At 40.4% G+C, this 17787-nt stretch overlaps 1 protein-coding gene across 1 annotated transcript in view; it reads right to left on the minus strand.

Moving 5' to 3' along the window:
• Nucleotides 1–1577: 1577 nt before the first annotated feature.
• LOC101419803 (contactin-associated protein-like 3) overlaps nucleotides 1578–17787 on the minus strand; it is a 124826-nt gene continuing 108616 nt past the window's right edge. Inside the window, 4 exon segments of the mRNA XM_071216561.1 lie at nucleotides 1578–1771; nucleotides 14553–14624; nucleotides 14858–15034; nucleotides 15037–15087. Coding sequence (XP_071072662.1) covers nucleotides 1578–1771; nucleotides 14553–14624; nucleotides 14858–15034; nucleotides 15037–15087 — 494 coding nt within the window.

The following is a 17787-nucleotide window of genomic DNA, read 5'->3' on the forward strand; positions in this document are numbered from 1 at the left end:
TATCTTTTTGCATTCCTTAAAAAGCATACAGAAAAGTAGGTGTACACTCAAAGACAATAGCAGGGCTGTTGTCCTGACTTGGCCAGAGTAAGTACTCTAAGAAATACTTGCCAGCCAGGACAGATGGGGTGTGGACAGTGAAACACCTTTTTATGCAAATGGGCTTATTGAACTGTAATTATCTAATTGCATGTAATTAGATGCTGCTTGTAATTATCTAATGACCACTGCCTCAGTAGCAGTTACTAGAAAAGTTCACATAGTTAATATGAGTTCCTTCTCAACTAGTATGTGGGTGTACCTTAATATGACATGAACCAGCTGGTAGCATACGTTGATTCTGGGTGCTGTATGACAAATTGACCCATCATCCTGGAAATATGCCAAGAACAACAGAGTTAGTTTGGATCACATAATCTGCATCTGTCCTTAGCATGTGCATCTTTCTCCTGATATTCCAAATAGTATCTAGATGAGATGGTGATTCGGATAAAGTTTTGCCTAGGTGAGTCCAAAATCTTGGAAGGGAAATGGAGAACTTTGGTTCAAGATGTGACTTATTTCCTAATAAATGAGAAGACAGTCACAGGAAATCAAAGGACTTTTGTGGTAACTTTCAGAGGAAGAGTACAGATTTATAAAGAAAACTGACCTAATCACTCCATTTTGAAGGGGAATAAATTGAGGATGATGATTCATTAAGGTGTACATGAGGATACATTTGCAGTGTTAAGTATAATGTACATATGTGGACACAAGTCTAGTTAGAAAATACACATTTCTGTGAGATCAATGGGATGTGATCAGTATTAGAATTTACAAAGATCACTATTACAAATTCCAAAGAAAAATAAGCAAGTTATCACCCACTGAAATCCTTTATACCTTGTTATTTAGGCATTTTCTGTTCTATAATTGAAATAAATACTACAATTTCAGAGCTGACTTTCAATACTAATTTCATCACTAAAATGTATCCAAAGTGATTTAGAAAACCAAACAGTCAAAGGAATCAAGTTTAAAAAGTGTCGTCGTGGTGTTTTAAGGTCCCTAATACCTTCTTGGCCACTTGGCTCTGGGTCACAGGAAAACGGAAATGCAGCTGAGGGCCATCTGAGAAGCATCTCCTGTTTTCCAAGGTCAGGAGGGAGCTGATCAAGGGGCGGCAGCACAGGTTTCCACAAAACACAGAACAGCAAAGTCCAACTCTGACATTTACCTCTAAATAAAACGTCTCTGTTGCCTTTTTTAAGAGAATAAGACCGCTGCTCAAAGCTCTGTTCCCATTTAGAATTTACAGTCCTTATGCAAATTACACTTCAGTCTTAGAAGACCAGGGGAGAACTTTCAGAAACTGCCGGTCAGTGACCACCGACCACACCGAGCACACAGGTTCATAAGTAACCAGGACAGAGCAGGCACCCGAGCACCCTCGGGCAGCATCTGCACAGCGGGCCCGGCAGGCCGAGGCACTGCACCCCCTCTGCAGACACTGGCAGGACAGGAGCTGCTGTTCATCCACGAAGCCCCCGGCATGGCCAGGAAGCCCCATCGAACAAGTCAAGCCCAGCTGCCCTTCAGAAGAAATACTCTTTCTGACTTTCGCTGACGGTATTTTGCAGGTTGAGCTCGCTTTTCAGAGCAGTCTCTGCATGGTCTCCCTTCCGAGAGAGACCGGACGCATTTTTCAGGTGCAGCCACCTCTGCTGATACATGCGTATGGCTATGGCAGTGATGCAGAGGAAGATAAATATCACAACTACAATCACACCTAGGGAGGGAGGGGAAAGGAAAAGTACAAGGTCAGAAGACAACTCACCCACTTTGGCCTCACTGATATTATTATTAGCCAGAACAAGAGAAAAAGCTAACTTGAATATTCATTAATGTGTTAGGCATTTTATATCTCACTTGGGAACAAACAATAGAGTGGTTTTAGTTATTTTTATGATTAGTAATACGACACTGCTTTTCAGAGAGATGTCATGTCCAATCGCAGAGTCAGGGACTAGTAACTTTCAGTGATGGAGAGCAAGTCAATAGATGATAAAAACACTCTTCCCATTACCCTGACACTCCCAGGACATGCAGACATTTGGGATGTGATCCACCACTTTTAACCTGGCTGGGGCTTGTCCATTTGTTTTGTCAGGTTTGGTGGCATCCTAGAATAACTTTTGTCTTCCCTTATCTGAAAAGATTGAAATGATTTGCATAATGCCCCTGGTACTTTCCCTAACCTTCCTATCAGCAACCCCAGTGCAAAGGTGGCTTTTACAAATGCTTGAGTCGGTCTGTCTCCTGCTGTCTGAGATGCATCTGTCCAACTACAATCCGTGCCCATTGTAGGAAACCTGTGATCTCCAACAGGTTGGAATATACTTTTAGGCTAATTCTCCTTTCATATACTATTCACCTTGTTTGCAAAAGAGCAAACAGTAAGGAAAAATGCAAAACAGAAAAATTCACCTCTTGGGATCATCCTTTAAAGAGATAAAATGCTTTCCCCATGGGTGCAGTTTGTCATCGGTTAGACAAAAGATCTAGAATCCGATGCTGAGTACTATGCTGAAGGCTAGTATATTCATTAGCTGTCTTAACCATTTTAACAACCAGCTCACAGCAAAGACCAAAGACAGATACAACTGCCTTGTGAGAGCCCAGGAAACGACTTCTGCCATGTGCCTGAACTGGAGCCCGTCAGTACTCTTGTTCTCTCACCCACTCATGAGGAGCCAAATAGGATTTCTTGAGTGAACAACACTGGTGCATGTACTGTGTAAAACTTGCCAATTGATATCTAGCCAAATGCAATAAAATTCCAAAGACCATATTTTTATTTTATCATCAAACTATTATCTTGGTTCTCTATGATTAATGGGCACCAACTTTGATATTTTGCAAAATTTTAGACTTGGACTCCTATTTTGAAATATTGACCGAATTTAAGTTGATTTATTTTAACTTAGTTTTTGGATTGCAATGAAATCTCCTCAATAAAAATAAATTAGGGATGATTCAGGATTTGGTTTAATTCATTATGATACATGAGTATTCCTTTTAGATGTACATTATTAGTACCATGTAATTTTTAATTTTTCAACAAGTTGTAACATTGGGGTCATATTAAGTGTATCTTTCTAACTCATTATAAAAATCAAAAGAGTAGCACTAGGAATAGAAATGTTAACATCATTACAAAGATTTGGTCAGCACTCTAAAATGTCTGAATTCTTTCCTAAACCTTTGGAGAGAATTGGTGCCTGGATGAACGTGGGGGAAATCAGTTGATTCAATCTGATCAGATCCACAACCAACAGGAACACTGGACATCAGTCCTGCCCTTCAGCTCTGTGAGGAACTACCTTAGCTTTGGGTGGTAACAGAAAAGAATAATAGTTTATTCCATATGTGCTAAGCAGAGTTTGCTACTGACTCACATTTCAATAGTCTAATTAAAAGAAGCAAAACCTTCTTTAGAATGATAAGGTTTGTGGATAAAAATACAAATATGAGAATGTTCCTCTATTACGAGTTGTTAAGATTATGGTAGTACATGGCAAAAATGCAACTACTGTAACTTATAAACTATAGTTAACAGTAATATTGTAACATTTTTGTAGCAAAGGCAAAGAAGGTACTATACCAATGCTAAAGATGAAAGAGAATAAGACATTTAGTTTTATGAGAAATTATTACGGTAAAACTTTTTTCACTTCATTTTTGTCAACAAGGAGACCTTGGTCATGTCAATTAACCAATCTATGCTCATTTATTTCTCTTTCTGAATACTGGAGAAGCAATTTAGTTTGATTTTAGGATTAAATAAGATAAATGTTCCTGGACAGAATTTCTTGGAGAATTGATTCCATGATTTGTTGAGTTGCCCTTTGTTATTTTAGTTTTTTGAAGTTGAAACAAAGTTTACTAATTAAAAAGAAAAGAATTATAAGGAAGAAGAATGACTGTTGATCATGTGAGCTAGATGCTGATAAATTCTGTCTCAGAATATATTGTTTGTACTGCCAGGAAGATATATTTAAGATGCATTTACTTCTTCAGCTCAAAATAATCTTGAGCCATTCAGTCCATTAGTTCAATATATTTAAAAATAAGATTTACAATAAGGCATGTATTTAGGGAAACATGTAAATCACGCAAATTGTCATTTTTAAAACAATTATAAAGCTATGCTTCTGGTAATTAATCTTTTTTTAATTCTTTTTTTTTTAATATTACATTCAAAAAATATGAGGTCCCATTCAACCCCACCACCCCCACCCCCCACTCACCCCACAGCAACACTCTCTCCCATCATCATGACACATCCATTGCCCCTGGTAAGTACATCTCTGGGCATTGCTGCACCCCAAAGTCAATGGTCCACATCATAGCCCACACTCTCCCACGTTCCATCCAGTGGGCCCTGGGGGGATCTACAATGTCCCCTAGTTGTCCATGAAGCACCGACCAGAACAACTCCAAGTCCCAAAAATGCCTCCATATCTCATCTCTTCCTCCCATTCCCCGCACCCAGCAGCCACCATGGCCACCCTTCCCACACCAATGCCACATTTTCTCTGTGGACATTGGATTTGTTGTGTCCATTGCACATCTATGTCAAGTGGGGGCTTAGATTCCACATGGATATGGATGCAATCCTCCTGCTTTCAGTTGTAGGCATTCTAGGCTCCATGGTGTGGTGGTTGACCTTCTTCAACTCCATGTTAGCTGAGTGGGGTAAGTCCAATAAATCAGAGTGTAGGAGCTGAAGTCTGTTGAGGCTCAGGGCCTGGCTATCATATTGTCAGTCCAGAGATTCAAATCCCCTAAATATATCTTAAACCCCACCACCAACTACAATTCCAGTAAAGTAGCATGAAAGTCTTGTGAAAAGAGATCCCATCTGAGTCCAGTTCCATCACGCAGAAACACCAGCTCCAAAGAAGGGCCATCTGACATGGCAGTGAACCCCATCTGCCATGACCATAGAACCTGTGAGTCTCTTTATCCCTCAAAAGAACCAATACCTGGGGTTGTATCTACTTTATCTGTCTCTTAGACTCTGCTCAGTTGTGCATAAGGGCAATCCTTCTGACAACCTCCAGACTCTTTTTTAGAGACTTGTAGCCATATAAATCATTTCTCCTTTTCATTTGCCCTTTACATTAGGTCAAACAGCATTTTAAAGTCATGTTATTATATGTCGACGGGGAGATTCTGCTAATCTGCATTGAACCTTTAATTCAAGGTAATTTTCTAGTTGCATCTTCAGCTGGTATTTGGTAGTGATCCCTCGGTGCCAGGGAGGCTCATCCCCGGGTGTCATGCCCCACGCTTGGGGGAATGCACTGCATCTACATGCTGAGTTTGGCTTCGAGACTGGCCACATTTGAGTAACATGAAGGCTGTCAGGAGGAAACTCCCAGGTGCAATGCTGCCCTAGGCCTTGTTCTTATTGCAGATGTATAGGCTCACAAGCATTGTCAGTATCAGGAGCCCACTGTTGGACCCTCATTCCTTCCTGGTTCTTACCGTTGCACCTGGGGGCCTGCCACTACTCCCCTAGGGACCATGACAGAGCGCCCCCAGCCAGGAACACAGTTCTCCCCCAGCTGTTGTTTTTAATTGTTTCCACTATAAGTATATCTAAACATTACCATGCACCCTGGACATATGCCCTGTATAACTCCCTGTCAACCATATATAGCCTGTCAATAACATCCCATACCAGTATTCCTCCACCGCCATTGTTGAACAACTCTGTGATCCAAAACTTCCCGTAAAGTGAATCCCAATATAATGTCAGGTTCCCTTACTAGTACAATGGAATATAGCGATGAGTTTAAAGATTAGATCTAGAGTACATATTGATTTGGAAAAATTTCTACACCCTATCTTTTTCTTTTCTTTTTTCCTAATTATTGAGCTTCTCTTCATAAGAGTCTTAGATCACAGTAATTCATATATACAATATACAGTATTCCCACACATCCACCATAAAACCTTTTCCCTTCCACAGCAATAATCTTTTAACTTATTCATATCATATTTACTGAGACTGATGTACAGACTCCGAAACAATAGCTTTCAAACAAGGTGACATCTGTGCTTACAATGTGGTCCATACTTTAGGATATACAGTTTTCTAAATTTTTTAGTTATCCTATGTTTTACATTATGGTTTACATTATTAGTCTGTCATCCCCTATATGTTTTTGGTGTAATATTACATGTTTTATATTCATCCTTGTGTACTCTCGCGAAACTCCTCTCTTGCCCCCACATTTACCTTGGTTCCATCCATTCAGAATCCATTTTCCCCTCCTCTTGGGGCCCACAGTGACAGCCAATCTCCATTTCGGGAGGAGCCACGTCCAGAGATACTTGCAACAGTGTTCAGGGCCTGACTTGCTCAACTGCCCTAATGCCCTGGAAGTCACTCTTTCTCTCAAGAGATACAGTTCTCTCTATTTGATGGCATTAGTCCTCCCCAGGATGTGAGTCCACCCCAACTCTCACTTCTTGGGTCTCTACCCAATGGTACAACCCACCCTGGCAAAATGAGCCTTCAGACATTCCCCAGGGGTCCATCCAGCATCAGACCATCCCCTCCGAGCATCCTAAACAGGTAAACCTCCTAATTATATTTTGATACGATTTTCTCAGCATTTTACTCTCAACAAACACCTGACACTCTCCTATGTTCGTATGTTGCCCCTCCCTCCTCCCAATTTTGTGGGCAATATTACCCATCCGCCCATTCCCAGCCCCCCTCAAACCTGCAAAGCCCCACCCAAAGGCAACCCCTTGCCCCCATTTTATCTCTTCTTTGTGCTCATACTTACCACCAGCTCATCATAGATTCCACCCCTGCAGACATTGGCTCACATCCTTCCTCCACCCCCCGATTTCCTGTAAGCCTATTTTCCAGTCTCTAGCTCTCTGAGGCAGCTTGCTTATTTCATATCATTGAGGTCATGTAGTATTTGTCCTTCAATGCCTGGGTTGCTTCACTCAACATAAGGTTCTCAAGATTCATCCATGTTATCACGTGTGTTTGTAGTGTATTTGTTCTTACAGCTGAGTAGTATTCCATTGTGTGTATATACCACATTTTATTGATCCACTCCTCTGTTGATGGGCATTTGGGTTGATTCCAACTTTTGGCGATAGTGAACAATGCTGCTATGAACATTGGTGTACATATATTGGTTTGTGTCCTTGTTTTCAGTTCTGATGGGTATATATCCAGCAGTGGTATTGCTGGGTCATATGGCAAATCTATGTTTAGTTTTTTGAGAAACCATCAAAGTGTCCTCCAGAATGGTTGGATCCTTCTGCATTCCCACCAGCAGTGGATGAGTGTTCCCATTTCTTAACATCCTCTCCAGCATTGGTATTCTTCTGGTTTTTTTCATAGCTGCCAATCTTATGGGAGTAAGATGGTATCTCATTGTAGTTTTGATTTGCATTTCCCTGATAGCTAGAGATTTGGAGCATTTTTTCATGTGCTTTTTAGCCATTTGTATTTCTTCTTTGGAGAAGTATCTGTTTAAATCTTTTTCCCATTTTTTAAATGGGTTGTTTATCTTTTTATTTTCAAGATATATGAGTTCTTTATATATGCAAGTTATAAGTCTCTTATCAGATATATGGTTGCCAAATATTTTCTCCCATTGTGTGGGTTCCCTTTTTACTTTCTTGAAAAACTCCTTTGAGGTGCAGAAGGCTTTAATTTTGAGGAAGTCCCATTTATCTATTAGTTCTTTTGCTGCTCATGCTTTTGGTGTGATATTCATGAAGGCATTTCCTATTACAAGGTCCTGTAGATGTTTCCCTACACTGCTTTCCAAGATCTTTATGGTCTTGGCTCTTATATTTAGGTCTTTTTTTTTTTTTTTAAGATTTATTTATTTATTTAATTTCCCCCCTCCCCTGGTTGTCTGTTCTTGGTGTCTATTTGCTGCATCTTGTTTCTTTGTCCGCTTCTGTTGTCGTCAGCGGCACGGGAAGTGTGGGCGGCACCATTCCTGGGCAGGCTGCACTTTCTTTTCACGCTGGGCGGCTTTCCTCACGGGCGCACTCCTTGCGCGTGGGGCTCCCGCACGTGGGGGACACCCTTGCGTGGCACGGCACTCCTTGCGCGCATCAGCACTGCGCATGGCCAGCTCCACAAGGGTCAAGGAGGCCTGGGGTTTGTACCGCGGACCTCCCATATGGTAGACGGACACCCTAACCACAGGGCCAAAGTCCGTTTCCCTATTTAGGTCTTTGATCCATCTTGAGTTGATCTTTGTATAAGGTGTGAGATGGCAATCCTCTTTCATTATTCTAAATATGGCTATCCAGTTCTCCAGGCACCATTTGTTGAATAGGCCACTCTCTCCCAGTTGAGAGGGTTTGGTGGCTTTATCGAATATTATGTGGCTATATATATGAGGTTCTATATCAGAACTTTCAATTCGATTCCATTGGTCTGTGTGCCTCTCCTTATGCCAATACCATGCTGTTTTCACTACTGTAGCTTTGTAGTATGTTTTGAAGTCAGAAAGTGTGATTCCTCCAATTTTGTTTTTCTTTTTCAATATGTCTTTGGCTATTTGGGGCCTCTTTCCTTTCCAAATAAATTTCATAGTTTTTCTAGTTCCTTAAAGAAGGCTGTGTTGAGGTTTATTGGGATTGCATTGAAGGTGTAGATCAGTTTTGGTAGGATAGACATTTTAATGATATTCAGTCTTCCTATCCATGAACAAGGAATATTCTTCCATTTATTTAGGTCTTCTTTGATTTCCTTGAACAGTCTTGTATAGTTCTCAGTGTATAAGTTTTTTACCTCTTTAGTTAAATTTATTCCTAAATACTTGATTTTTTTATTTATTTGTGAATGGTATTTGTTTCTTGATTTCCTCCTAATCTTGCTCATTATTGGTGTACAGAAATGCTATTGATTTTTGCGCATTGATCTTGTAACCTGCGACTTTACTAAACTCATTTATGAGTTCTAGAAGCTTTGTTGTAGATCTCTCAGCGTTTTCTATGTATAGGATCATGTCATCTGCAAATAATGAAATTTTGACTTCTTCCTTTCCAATTTGAATGCCTTTTATATCTGGTTATTGCCTCAGTGCTTGAGCAAGTACTTCTAAGACAATGTTAAATAGAAGGGAAGACAATGGGCATCCTTGTCTTGTTCCTGAGTTTAGAGGGAAGGATTTTAGGATTTCTCCATCATAAACAATGTTGGCTTTAGGTTTTTCATATATACCCTTTATCATGTTCAAAAAATTTCCTTGTATTCCCATCTTTTGGTGTGTTTTTATCAAGAAAGGGTGCTGTATTTTGTCAAATGCTTTTTCTGCATCTATAGATATAATCATGTGATTTTTTCTTTCAATCTGTTTGTATGGTGTATTACATTGATTGATTTTCTTATGTTGAACCATCCTTGCATACCTGGATTAAATCCCACTTGGTCGTCGTGTATAATTCATTTAATGTGTTGTTGAATATGATTAGCAAGTATTTTGTTAAGTATTTTTGCATCTAGGTTCATTAGAGAAATTGGTCTGTAATTTTCCTTTCTTGTGGTGTCTTTGTTTGGCTTTGGTACTAGGGTAATGTTGGCATCATAGAAGGAGTTTGGCAATGTTCCTTCTGTTTCGATTTTTTGGAATAGTTTCAGCAGGATTGGTGTTAGTTCTTTCCGGAATGTTTTGTACAATTCACCTGTGAAGCCGTCTGGCCCTCGGCTCTTCTTAGTTGGGAGATTTTTAATGACTGATTCTATCTCTTTACTTGTGATTGGTTTGTTAAGATCATCAATTTCTTCTTGCATCAATATGGGCTGCTTATGTGTTTCTAGGAATCTGCCCATTTCCTCTAAATTGTCATTTTTGTTGGAATATAGTTTTTCAAAGTATCCTCTTATGATAGTCTTTATTTCTGTGGGGTCAGTGGTGATATCGCCTTTCTCATTTCTTAAATTGTGTATTTGCATCTTCTCTCTTTTTTTCTTTGTTAGTCTCACTAAAGGTTTGTCAATTTTGTTGATCTTCTCAAAAAACCAGCTCTTGGTCTTGTTTATCTTTTCAAGTGCTTTCTTATTTTCTATTTCATTTAGTTCTGCTCTTATCTTTGTTATTTCCTGTCTTCTTCTTCCTGTTGGGTCACTTTGTTGTTGTTTTTCTAATTCCTTCAAATGTGCAGTTATTTCTTCAATTTTTGCTCTTTCTTCTTTTTTGATATATGAATTTATGGCTATAAATTTCCCTCTCAGTACTGCTTTTGCTGCATCCCATAAATTTTGGTATGTTGTGTTATCATTATCATTTGTTTCAAGATAGTCATTTATTTCTTTTGAGATTTCCTCTTTGACCCACTGTTTTTCTAAAAGTTTGCCGTTTAATTTCCAAATCGTGGTGTGAAATCTGGGCCTCTGTCCCTTGCAAATTTCCAGCTTCATTCCACTGTGGTCAGAGATATTCTATTGTATGATTTAAATCTTTCTGAATTCATTAAGCCTTTCTTTGTGGCCTAGCATATGGTCTATCTTGGAGAATGATCCATGTGCGCTTGAGAAAAATGTATATCCTGCTGTGTTTGGGTGTAATGATCTATATATGTCTATTAGATCCAGCTCCTCTAATATACTGTTCAAATGTTTTGTTTCTTTAGTGATTCTCTTTTGAGATGTTCTGTCCAGAGTAGATAGTGGTGTATTAAAATCGCCCACTATAATTGTAGATGCATCTATTTTTTACTTAGTTTTCCCAGCATTTGCCTCACGTATTTAGAGGCACCCTTGATAGGAGCATAAATATTTATGATCGTTTGATCTTCTTGACTGATTGTCCCTTTCACTAAAATGTAGTATCCTTCTTTGTCTCTCACAATTGTTTCGCATTTAAAGTCTATTTTGTCTGATATTAATATAGCTATTCCTACCTTTTTTTGGTTATTGTTTCCTTGTATGATTGTTTTCCAGCCATTCACTTTCAACCTCCATGAGTCTCTGGGTCTAAGATGTGTCTCTTGTAGACAGCATATGGATGGGTTATATTTCCTTATCCAATGTCTCAGTCTGAATCTTTTGATAGGTGAGTTTAATCCATTGACATTCAGTGTTACTTTCAAGGAATTATTTGTGTTAGCCATATTTTGATTGGATTTGTGTTTGTCATATTTATTTTTGTATTTTTTTCCTTCTATTTTTGTCTTTTTTTGTTGCTCTTTTACTCTCCTCCAACTCTGCCTGTCCTGTCTTTTCCTTTCTTCCTGCAGAACTCCCTTTAGAATTTCTTGAAGGAGAGGTTTCTTGTTCGCATACTCTTTCAGTTTCTGTTTATCTGCAAATATTTTGAACTCTCCATCATTTTTGAATGCTAGTTTAGCTGGATAGAGTATTCTTGGTTGGAATTTTTTTTTCCTTTAGTACCTTGACTATATCATACCACTGCCTTCTTGCCTCCATGGTTTCAGATGAGAAATCAGCACTTAAGCTTATGGAGCTTCCCTTGTATGTGATGGTTTTCTTTTCTCTTGCTGGTTTTAGAATTTTCTCTTTGTCTTGAGCATTGGATAATTTGACAAGTATATGTCTTGGGGTGGGCCTGTTGGGGTTTATGACCAGTGGAGTGCACTGTGCTTCTTGGATATGTACATCTGTCTCTTTCAGTAGATTTGGGAAATTTTCAGCCATTATTTCCTGCAACACTCCTTCTGACCCCTTTCCCTTCTCTTCTCCTTCTGGAATGCCTATAATACGTATGTCTGAGTGTTTTGCATTGTCATTCAGGTCCCTAAGTCCTAGCTGGATTTTTTCTATCTTTTTATCGACCACTTCTATTATCTGTTTGATTTCTGATGTACTGTCTTCCACATCACTAATTCTCTGTTCTGCCTCTTCTAGTCTGCTGATATTTGCTGCAAGTGTATTTTTGATTTCTTGAACTGTGGTATTCATTTCCATCATATCTGTTATCTTTTTGCATATGCCTGCAATTTCCCCTCCAAGTGTTGTCTTCATGTTGTTAACCTCTTCCTTTACTTCATCAAATTTGTCGGTGATAAATGTTCTGAGATCTTACATTGCTTGTGTGAAGTTCTGCTCCCATTCCTGATTTTTAGTTTGTTGATTGGATTCAGCCATGTTTTCCTGATTACTGGTTTCGTTTGTAGATTTTTGTTGCTGTCTGGTCATCATTATTTCTTGATGGGTTTAATCAGTTCCTTAGCTTCTTTGTCTAGTGTTGGTGATTAATTAGCTGTTGTTTTTGCATAAATGTTATATCTTCTCTTTGTCACTTTGTTCTTCTTATTCTAATTTCTTATTGCTGGTTAAGTTCACTTTAAAGGAAAGTATTAGTGCTGGGGAAAGGCAATTGTGTAAGTAAGGAAAAAGTGTAAAGTAGTATTGGTGATATATGTTAACAAAGCAACAAAATGAGATCTGGGAGGATGGAGGTTAGATTCATGTAATTTGTGTAGAGTTATAGCAGTAGGTAGAGTACCTATAATGAGGTAGACGACTGAATATGGGAGGAATATGGTATGAACTAAAAAGTTATTGTTTTTGTGAGAGAGGGAAAGAGAAAAGAAAGGTAATAATTTCAAGAGTGGATAACAGACAGAAAACAAAACAAAGGTATTAGAAATTAAGAGTTAGACACTTTGTGGATCAAAGAAAGGGAGGTGGAATTTAGGAGAGATAGTAGATGATGGTGGATATCAAGATGTAGGGGAAAGGGGATAGTGTAGATAGCCAAAATCTATTCACACAGAAATGAGGCAGTGGAGGATGAGGAAACCCAGCAAATGGGAGGTGTTTCCTGTAGCACCTATTGTATAGTTAAGACAAAATAGAATAAGAAGAAGATGGGGGACAAGAGAGAGAGAGAGAAGAAGAAAAAAAGACTTTGGGGGATACGCTGGGAGAAAAGACTAGGGTATAATGCAATGTTAGCAATCAGAACATTAAAAAATAAAATAAAAAATAAAAATAGAATAAAAATAAAAACAAAACAAAACAAAAAAGAAAAATGCAAACGTTGAGGGCTAGGACATTCAAGGACCTCAGATGGACCTCACGGCGTGATGGATCCAGGGATGGAAAGTCTGAGATATTGAGGACTCAAGAGGTGTGATTTTCTGGGGTGTGGGCCACCAGGGTTTAGGGGACTCAGACCTGGCAACCTCAAGTCTGGTTACCAGAAGTCTGGGGGCACCATAGTGCATCACAGCCTTCAGGGATCCCTGCAGCTGGGTGCCAGCCCTATGGGTGAGGTCACATCCACAAGCTCTATCCTGTGTTCTGTACCCCACAATTCACTCACTCACTGGGGTCTGTTCTGTGGATATATCACCAATTGACTTCAGGATCCCTCCCACCCTGTGATCCCCCAGAATGGCCACCTGGGGGCGCCTCTAGGCTGCTGCCAATTTAATGACTCTGATCAATAGCCAGGTCCGGGGGAGGGGCTCCAGCCAGAAACACTAATATCAGAGCCCAAACCCAAAATTCCCATGCTTCGCAAAGTATTCCCCTAATCAGCTTCCAAACGTCTACCACCCTACCAGACCCTGGTGGTGTCTCTTTATTGCTATCACTTTAAGTCCACTGTAGATCAGCAGCCGGGTTTGGGGGGAGCGTGGCTCTAGGCGGAAGCGCTATTGTTTATGTCCGCAATCAAAAATTCCCCCCGCTTTGCCATAAAACTCCTGTTTGTCTCCCCAAATCGGTCTGCAAGCGCCTCCTGTCCTATTAACCCCCCAATAGGCTGCTCAGGGCTTATGAATTCCCCAGTACTGCAGAGCCTCCAAAAAAGAAAAAAAAAAAAAAAAAACAGCCACAGCAGCGACCTGTGCCACGGCAGCACCTGATGCCGTGGCTCCGCTCGCCCAAGGAGGGAACTTTCCACGCAGCTGGGACCTCCATGTATATTTTATAGACATATTTTCTCTGTTACCTTCCCACCAAATCGATGTCCAGATACCTCCCGACCCGCAAAAAATCCCGAAACAGCCTGGTCCTGAAGAGCCTCCAACGCCGCCCAGCTGCTTCCCTGCAGGAGATACTATCAGGCAAGTTCACTCAGCAACCATCTTGGGGGGAACCAGCTCTGGTAATTAATCTTATCTTAGGCTTAATTGCTTTTTACATAACTACTTAAAGAGTCAGTGATCTGTTAGTGGGAGCATGAAAATGTTATTTTATTTTTAAAGTATATGAAATATGTCCTGAGGAAAACTAATGGCTATTTTCAAATATAGACCTTCTCATTATTATTTAGTTTTCAGCTATTCTTTTAAAAAACTGTGTTTCTGTAGGAATATCAGTTCCTTCACTAGGCCTCTTCAGAAGGGTCACTTCAATTCGGTGAAGTTCCATCAGAATATCAGCAAATATCAGTATCTATATAGGCAAAGACATAGCTGTCTACACCGCAAGCCATCACCTTCACTAATCAGTACTGGTTCTCACAGACACGTGTTCGATTACGCTAACTGATAATAATGACTAGGATGAGGTCGTTCGTGGATGGCCCTGTTACCTCCGATGACAGCAGAGTCACTTCCATCTGCATTAACTAAAGGCTCTCCCTCATCTGTTGGTCCAGAACAACCTACAGTAGAGAAAGGAAGAATGACAGGCAAGTAGGAAAAAGGACTTCTAAGAAATTCATAAAACATTTGAAAGAACAGCAGACAACCACAATCATAGAAATGAACATGAAACTAAGAATACAGGAAAAAAAAGTTTGGGAGACAAAGAAACAGAGAGAGACAGACAAAAAAGTTGAACAACAAAACCCAGAAGACTCGGACGGTCTCGAGCAGAGCCGCGAGGGGCACGCACCTGAGCCGCCTGCGAGGCGCCGCGTCAGCTCTGGGGTGGGCGAGCTGGGCCCTGCACCTGCCGCGCAGCGGGCGGCGGAGGCCACGTGGCCGTGGACGGCGACCCGGGCGGGGTGGCCGCGCAGCAGCACCGCCTTCAGGGGCGCGGCCCCGCCGAAGCGCACGGCCGAGAGGCAGCGGTGAAGCCGCGCGCGCCCGCGCGCCGCGTGTCCGTGTCAGCGCCGGGCAGATCTACGGGCAGAGGAAGCGGGCACGGTGGGTGTGGGTCAGAAGCACGCACCTGCCCACGACGACGAAACGCCCGCGAAGCCCCTGGGACCTCATCCTTAGAAAGAGCAGACGGAGCCCTGCCCAGCTGGCCTGGGGAGGGACAGGCGGCGTGTGGTTGAGCCACCCCACAGGCAGCTGTAACTGCAATGAGCCACTGAAGCTCTCTAGAGGGCCCATCCGGTATGGGTGAACGAAATCCTCTGCCACTTCACTGCTGTCAAAAGATGAGTGGACTTCCTTGTTTGAAGGGATTGGGTCAATACCCAGAGAGACAGCAGACTGTCTCCTGGATACGGGGACAACAGATGCTCTGCGAGTCCTTCTGCCATTATCCCCCATTTCCACGGTCTTGCTCAGAGGCTGGGGTCACCACAACCTCACAGCAGGGGAAGCGCTGAGAGCTTCCTACCAGACTTCCTCTCCTCCCCTTCCCTGGTGGTTTCTCTGCCCGCTTTCCATTAACCGTGTCCTCCCTCTGCTAGCCGCCCTCCCACGCTCAGCGCAAGCTCACCAAATTCATTAAAACAATTGTTGGAGAGCAGAGGCTGACTCACAGAACAGAACCCAACCTATTAATTTCCGTGATGATGATATCCTGCCCTGCACTTGCTTCCAAGGCATGCGTTCTGAACAAGGGACTTATTGTAGACTTTGAATGTTCACATATGTCAGGCAAAGAAGCCTCCATCTACCCACCGAGGAAACCATGTCAATATGAGGACAGGAGTTTCATCTGCTGCCAGTTCCCTCCACAGTCCTCAAGGGCATGTGGACTCTCCTTTAGCTAAGTACCATCCCACAGCTACCAAGAATTTACCAAACTGCTTCCATCTGTGACTTTCATAAGTTATTACTTAATCCTCACAGCAGATTTATGAATGTTCTATTTTATAACTAGGAGCCTAAAGTTCTGAAGTTAGTAACCTAGGACTTCAGTAAACTAATGCCATTCAATTGGCAAGTGGATATTTAATCACTTTTTTTGCATGGAATATTCTTTTTTTGTTGTTGATATCTTTTGTACATGTCCATAATTGCTCATATTGGCTGATAAATGGGGATCATCCTACTAGTCTTTCTACTTTAATGATTGCACACACATTTCCATAATATATTTGAATGTATTATGGAAATATTTTTGCATTGACTGTACATTCAACTCAGACCCTTAACTATGGATTCAATCTTTATGTTGTAGCTAAACAAAGGGCAGCCTTTATTTCCTTTGAGTTCAAGTTTTGAGAGGCACTTCTCTTTTGTCTCTATTTCCTGACAGCATATTATAAATGACAAGAAATAATTTTGATTAACTATGTTTTGTGGTAGACACCATGGAAAAAGGGCTATTGGCATAAATATAAAGGTGAGGATTTAGAGCAGCTCAGAGACTTGCCTATTGCTGAAAAGCTAAGCGCCAATGCATTTGAACTCTGGAGCCAGTGCCCATCACCACACTGCCTTCCAGCCCCATCCCCACATCAGTTACAGAACGCCACGCTCCCTGGATTATCCGTCTGGCATAATGGATGGAAAGTCCCTAGTGGTCAGTCTTCTATTCATGCCTCCCCACAGCCCTCAGTCTAGTGTCTCTTACATAGGTTGCACACAATATATATTATTATTAAAGAATAAATGTATCCCAATCACCATACAACTCACCTTCTGTGAACAGAATTTTGCCATTGAAACTATTTTTATAATCTGACACTCCCAAGAAGTGGTTTGACAAGGGTAAAGGACCCTCCTTGTCATAAAAGTTTATTTGCATTGGCTCAAGCTAAAAATACACTTCCATATTTGACTGCCATCTTTTGCTACTGTCAATGAGTTGCAAAGTAACCAAAGACTCCCTGCTTCTCACTATAGTTAAGCAACATACCTACTTATGAAGCTGGATTCTTATCTAATTCTTACTTAATCTAATCTAATTCTTATCTAATCTTACCTAAATCTTATCTAATTCTTATCTGATTACCTTTATTCCTATTAATCTTCATCTCATTATTTTAGCCTATCATTCATGAAAACCAAATATCTGCATCATTATTCCTTCTGGCTTAGAAAAGAGCTGTACCTTTTGAGAAAATAGTGATTTTCGATACTTTCTGCAAATGCATGGTAAGCTTCACTGGCTTACAAAACTCTGTTCAGTGATTTGAAGTTGCAGAAGTAAATGTTTGCTAGGGCAAAGGCCTCTAAAAACAATTAAAATAAAGGGCACGATGTGTGTATTGTTATAATTGTAACAAACATTTTTTGAAATTTATACATATCTTGTCCATATTGACTGTAAGAGACATCAAAAACATCAAAACTCAAATGCATGATAAGTTTCTGATAGATTCATGGTTCCATAAATATTGAAGTCAAATGAGCCTGAGACAATTTAACTAAAAGATTATTTTAAATTAAGAGGTTTTTTAAAAAGATAATTCCTTATTATTTTGTAGCCAGTCAATACAAATTTTTAAAAGGAACATATCCTTGTTTGAGTAGCCTTTCTTAAATATACTTGAGAGAATATAAAAAATAGAATGGGAAAATGCTAAAATAGCAATAGAGAAAGAACATTTTTCCAAGACTAAAATACTGAAAAAAATTACAGGTCACTTAAAAACCTTAGCTGTTGAGCCAGAAAGAGCAATTAGACAAGACTTGTTT

This window comes from Dasypus novemcinctus, chromosome 8 (assembly GCF_030445035.2).
Source record: "Dasypus novemcinctus isolate mDasNov1 chromosome 8, mDasNov1.1.hap2, whole genome shotgun sequence".
Lineage (NCBI taxonomy): Eukaryota > Metazoa > Chordata > Mammalia > Cingulata > Dasypodidae > Dasypus > Dasypus novemcinctus.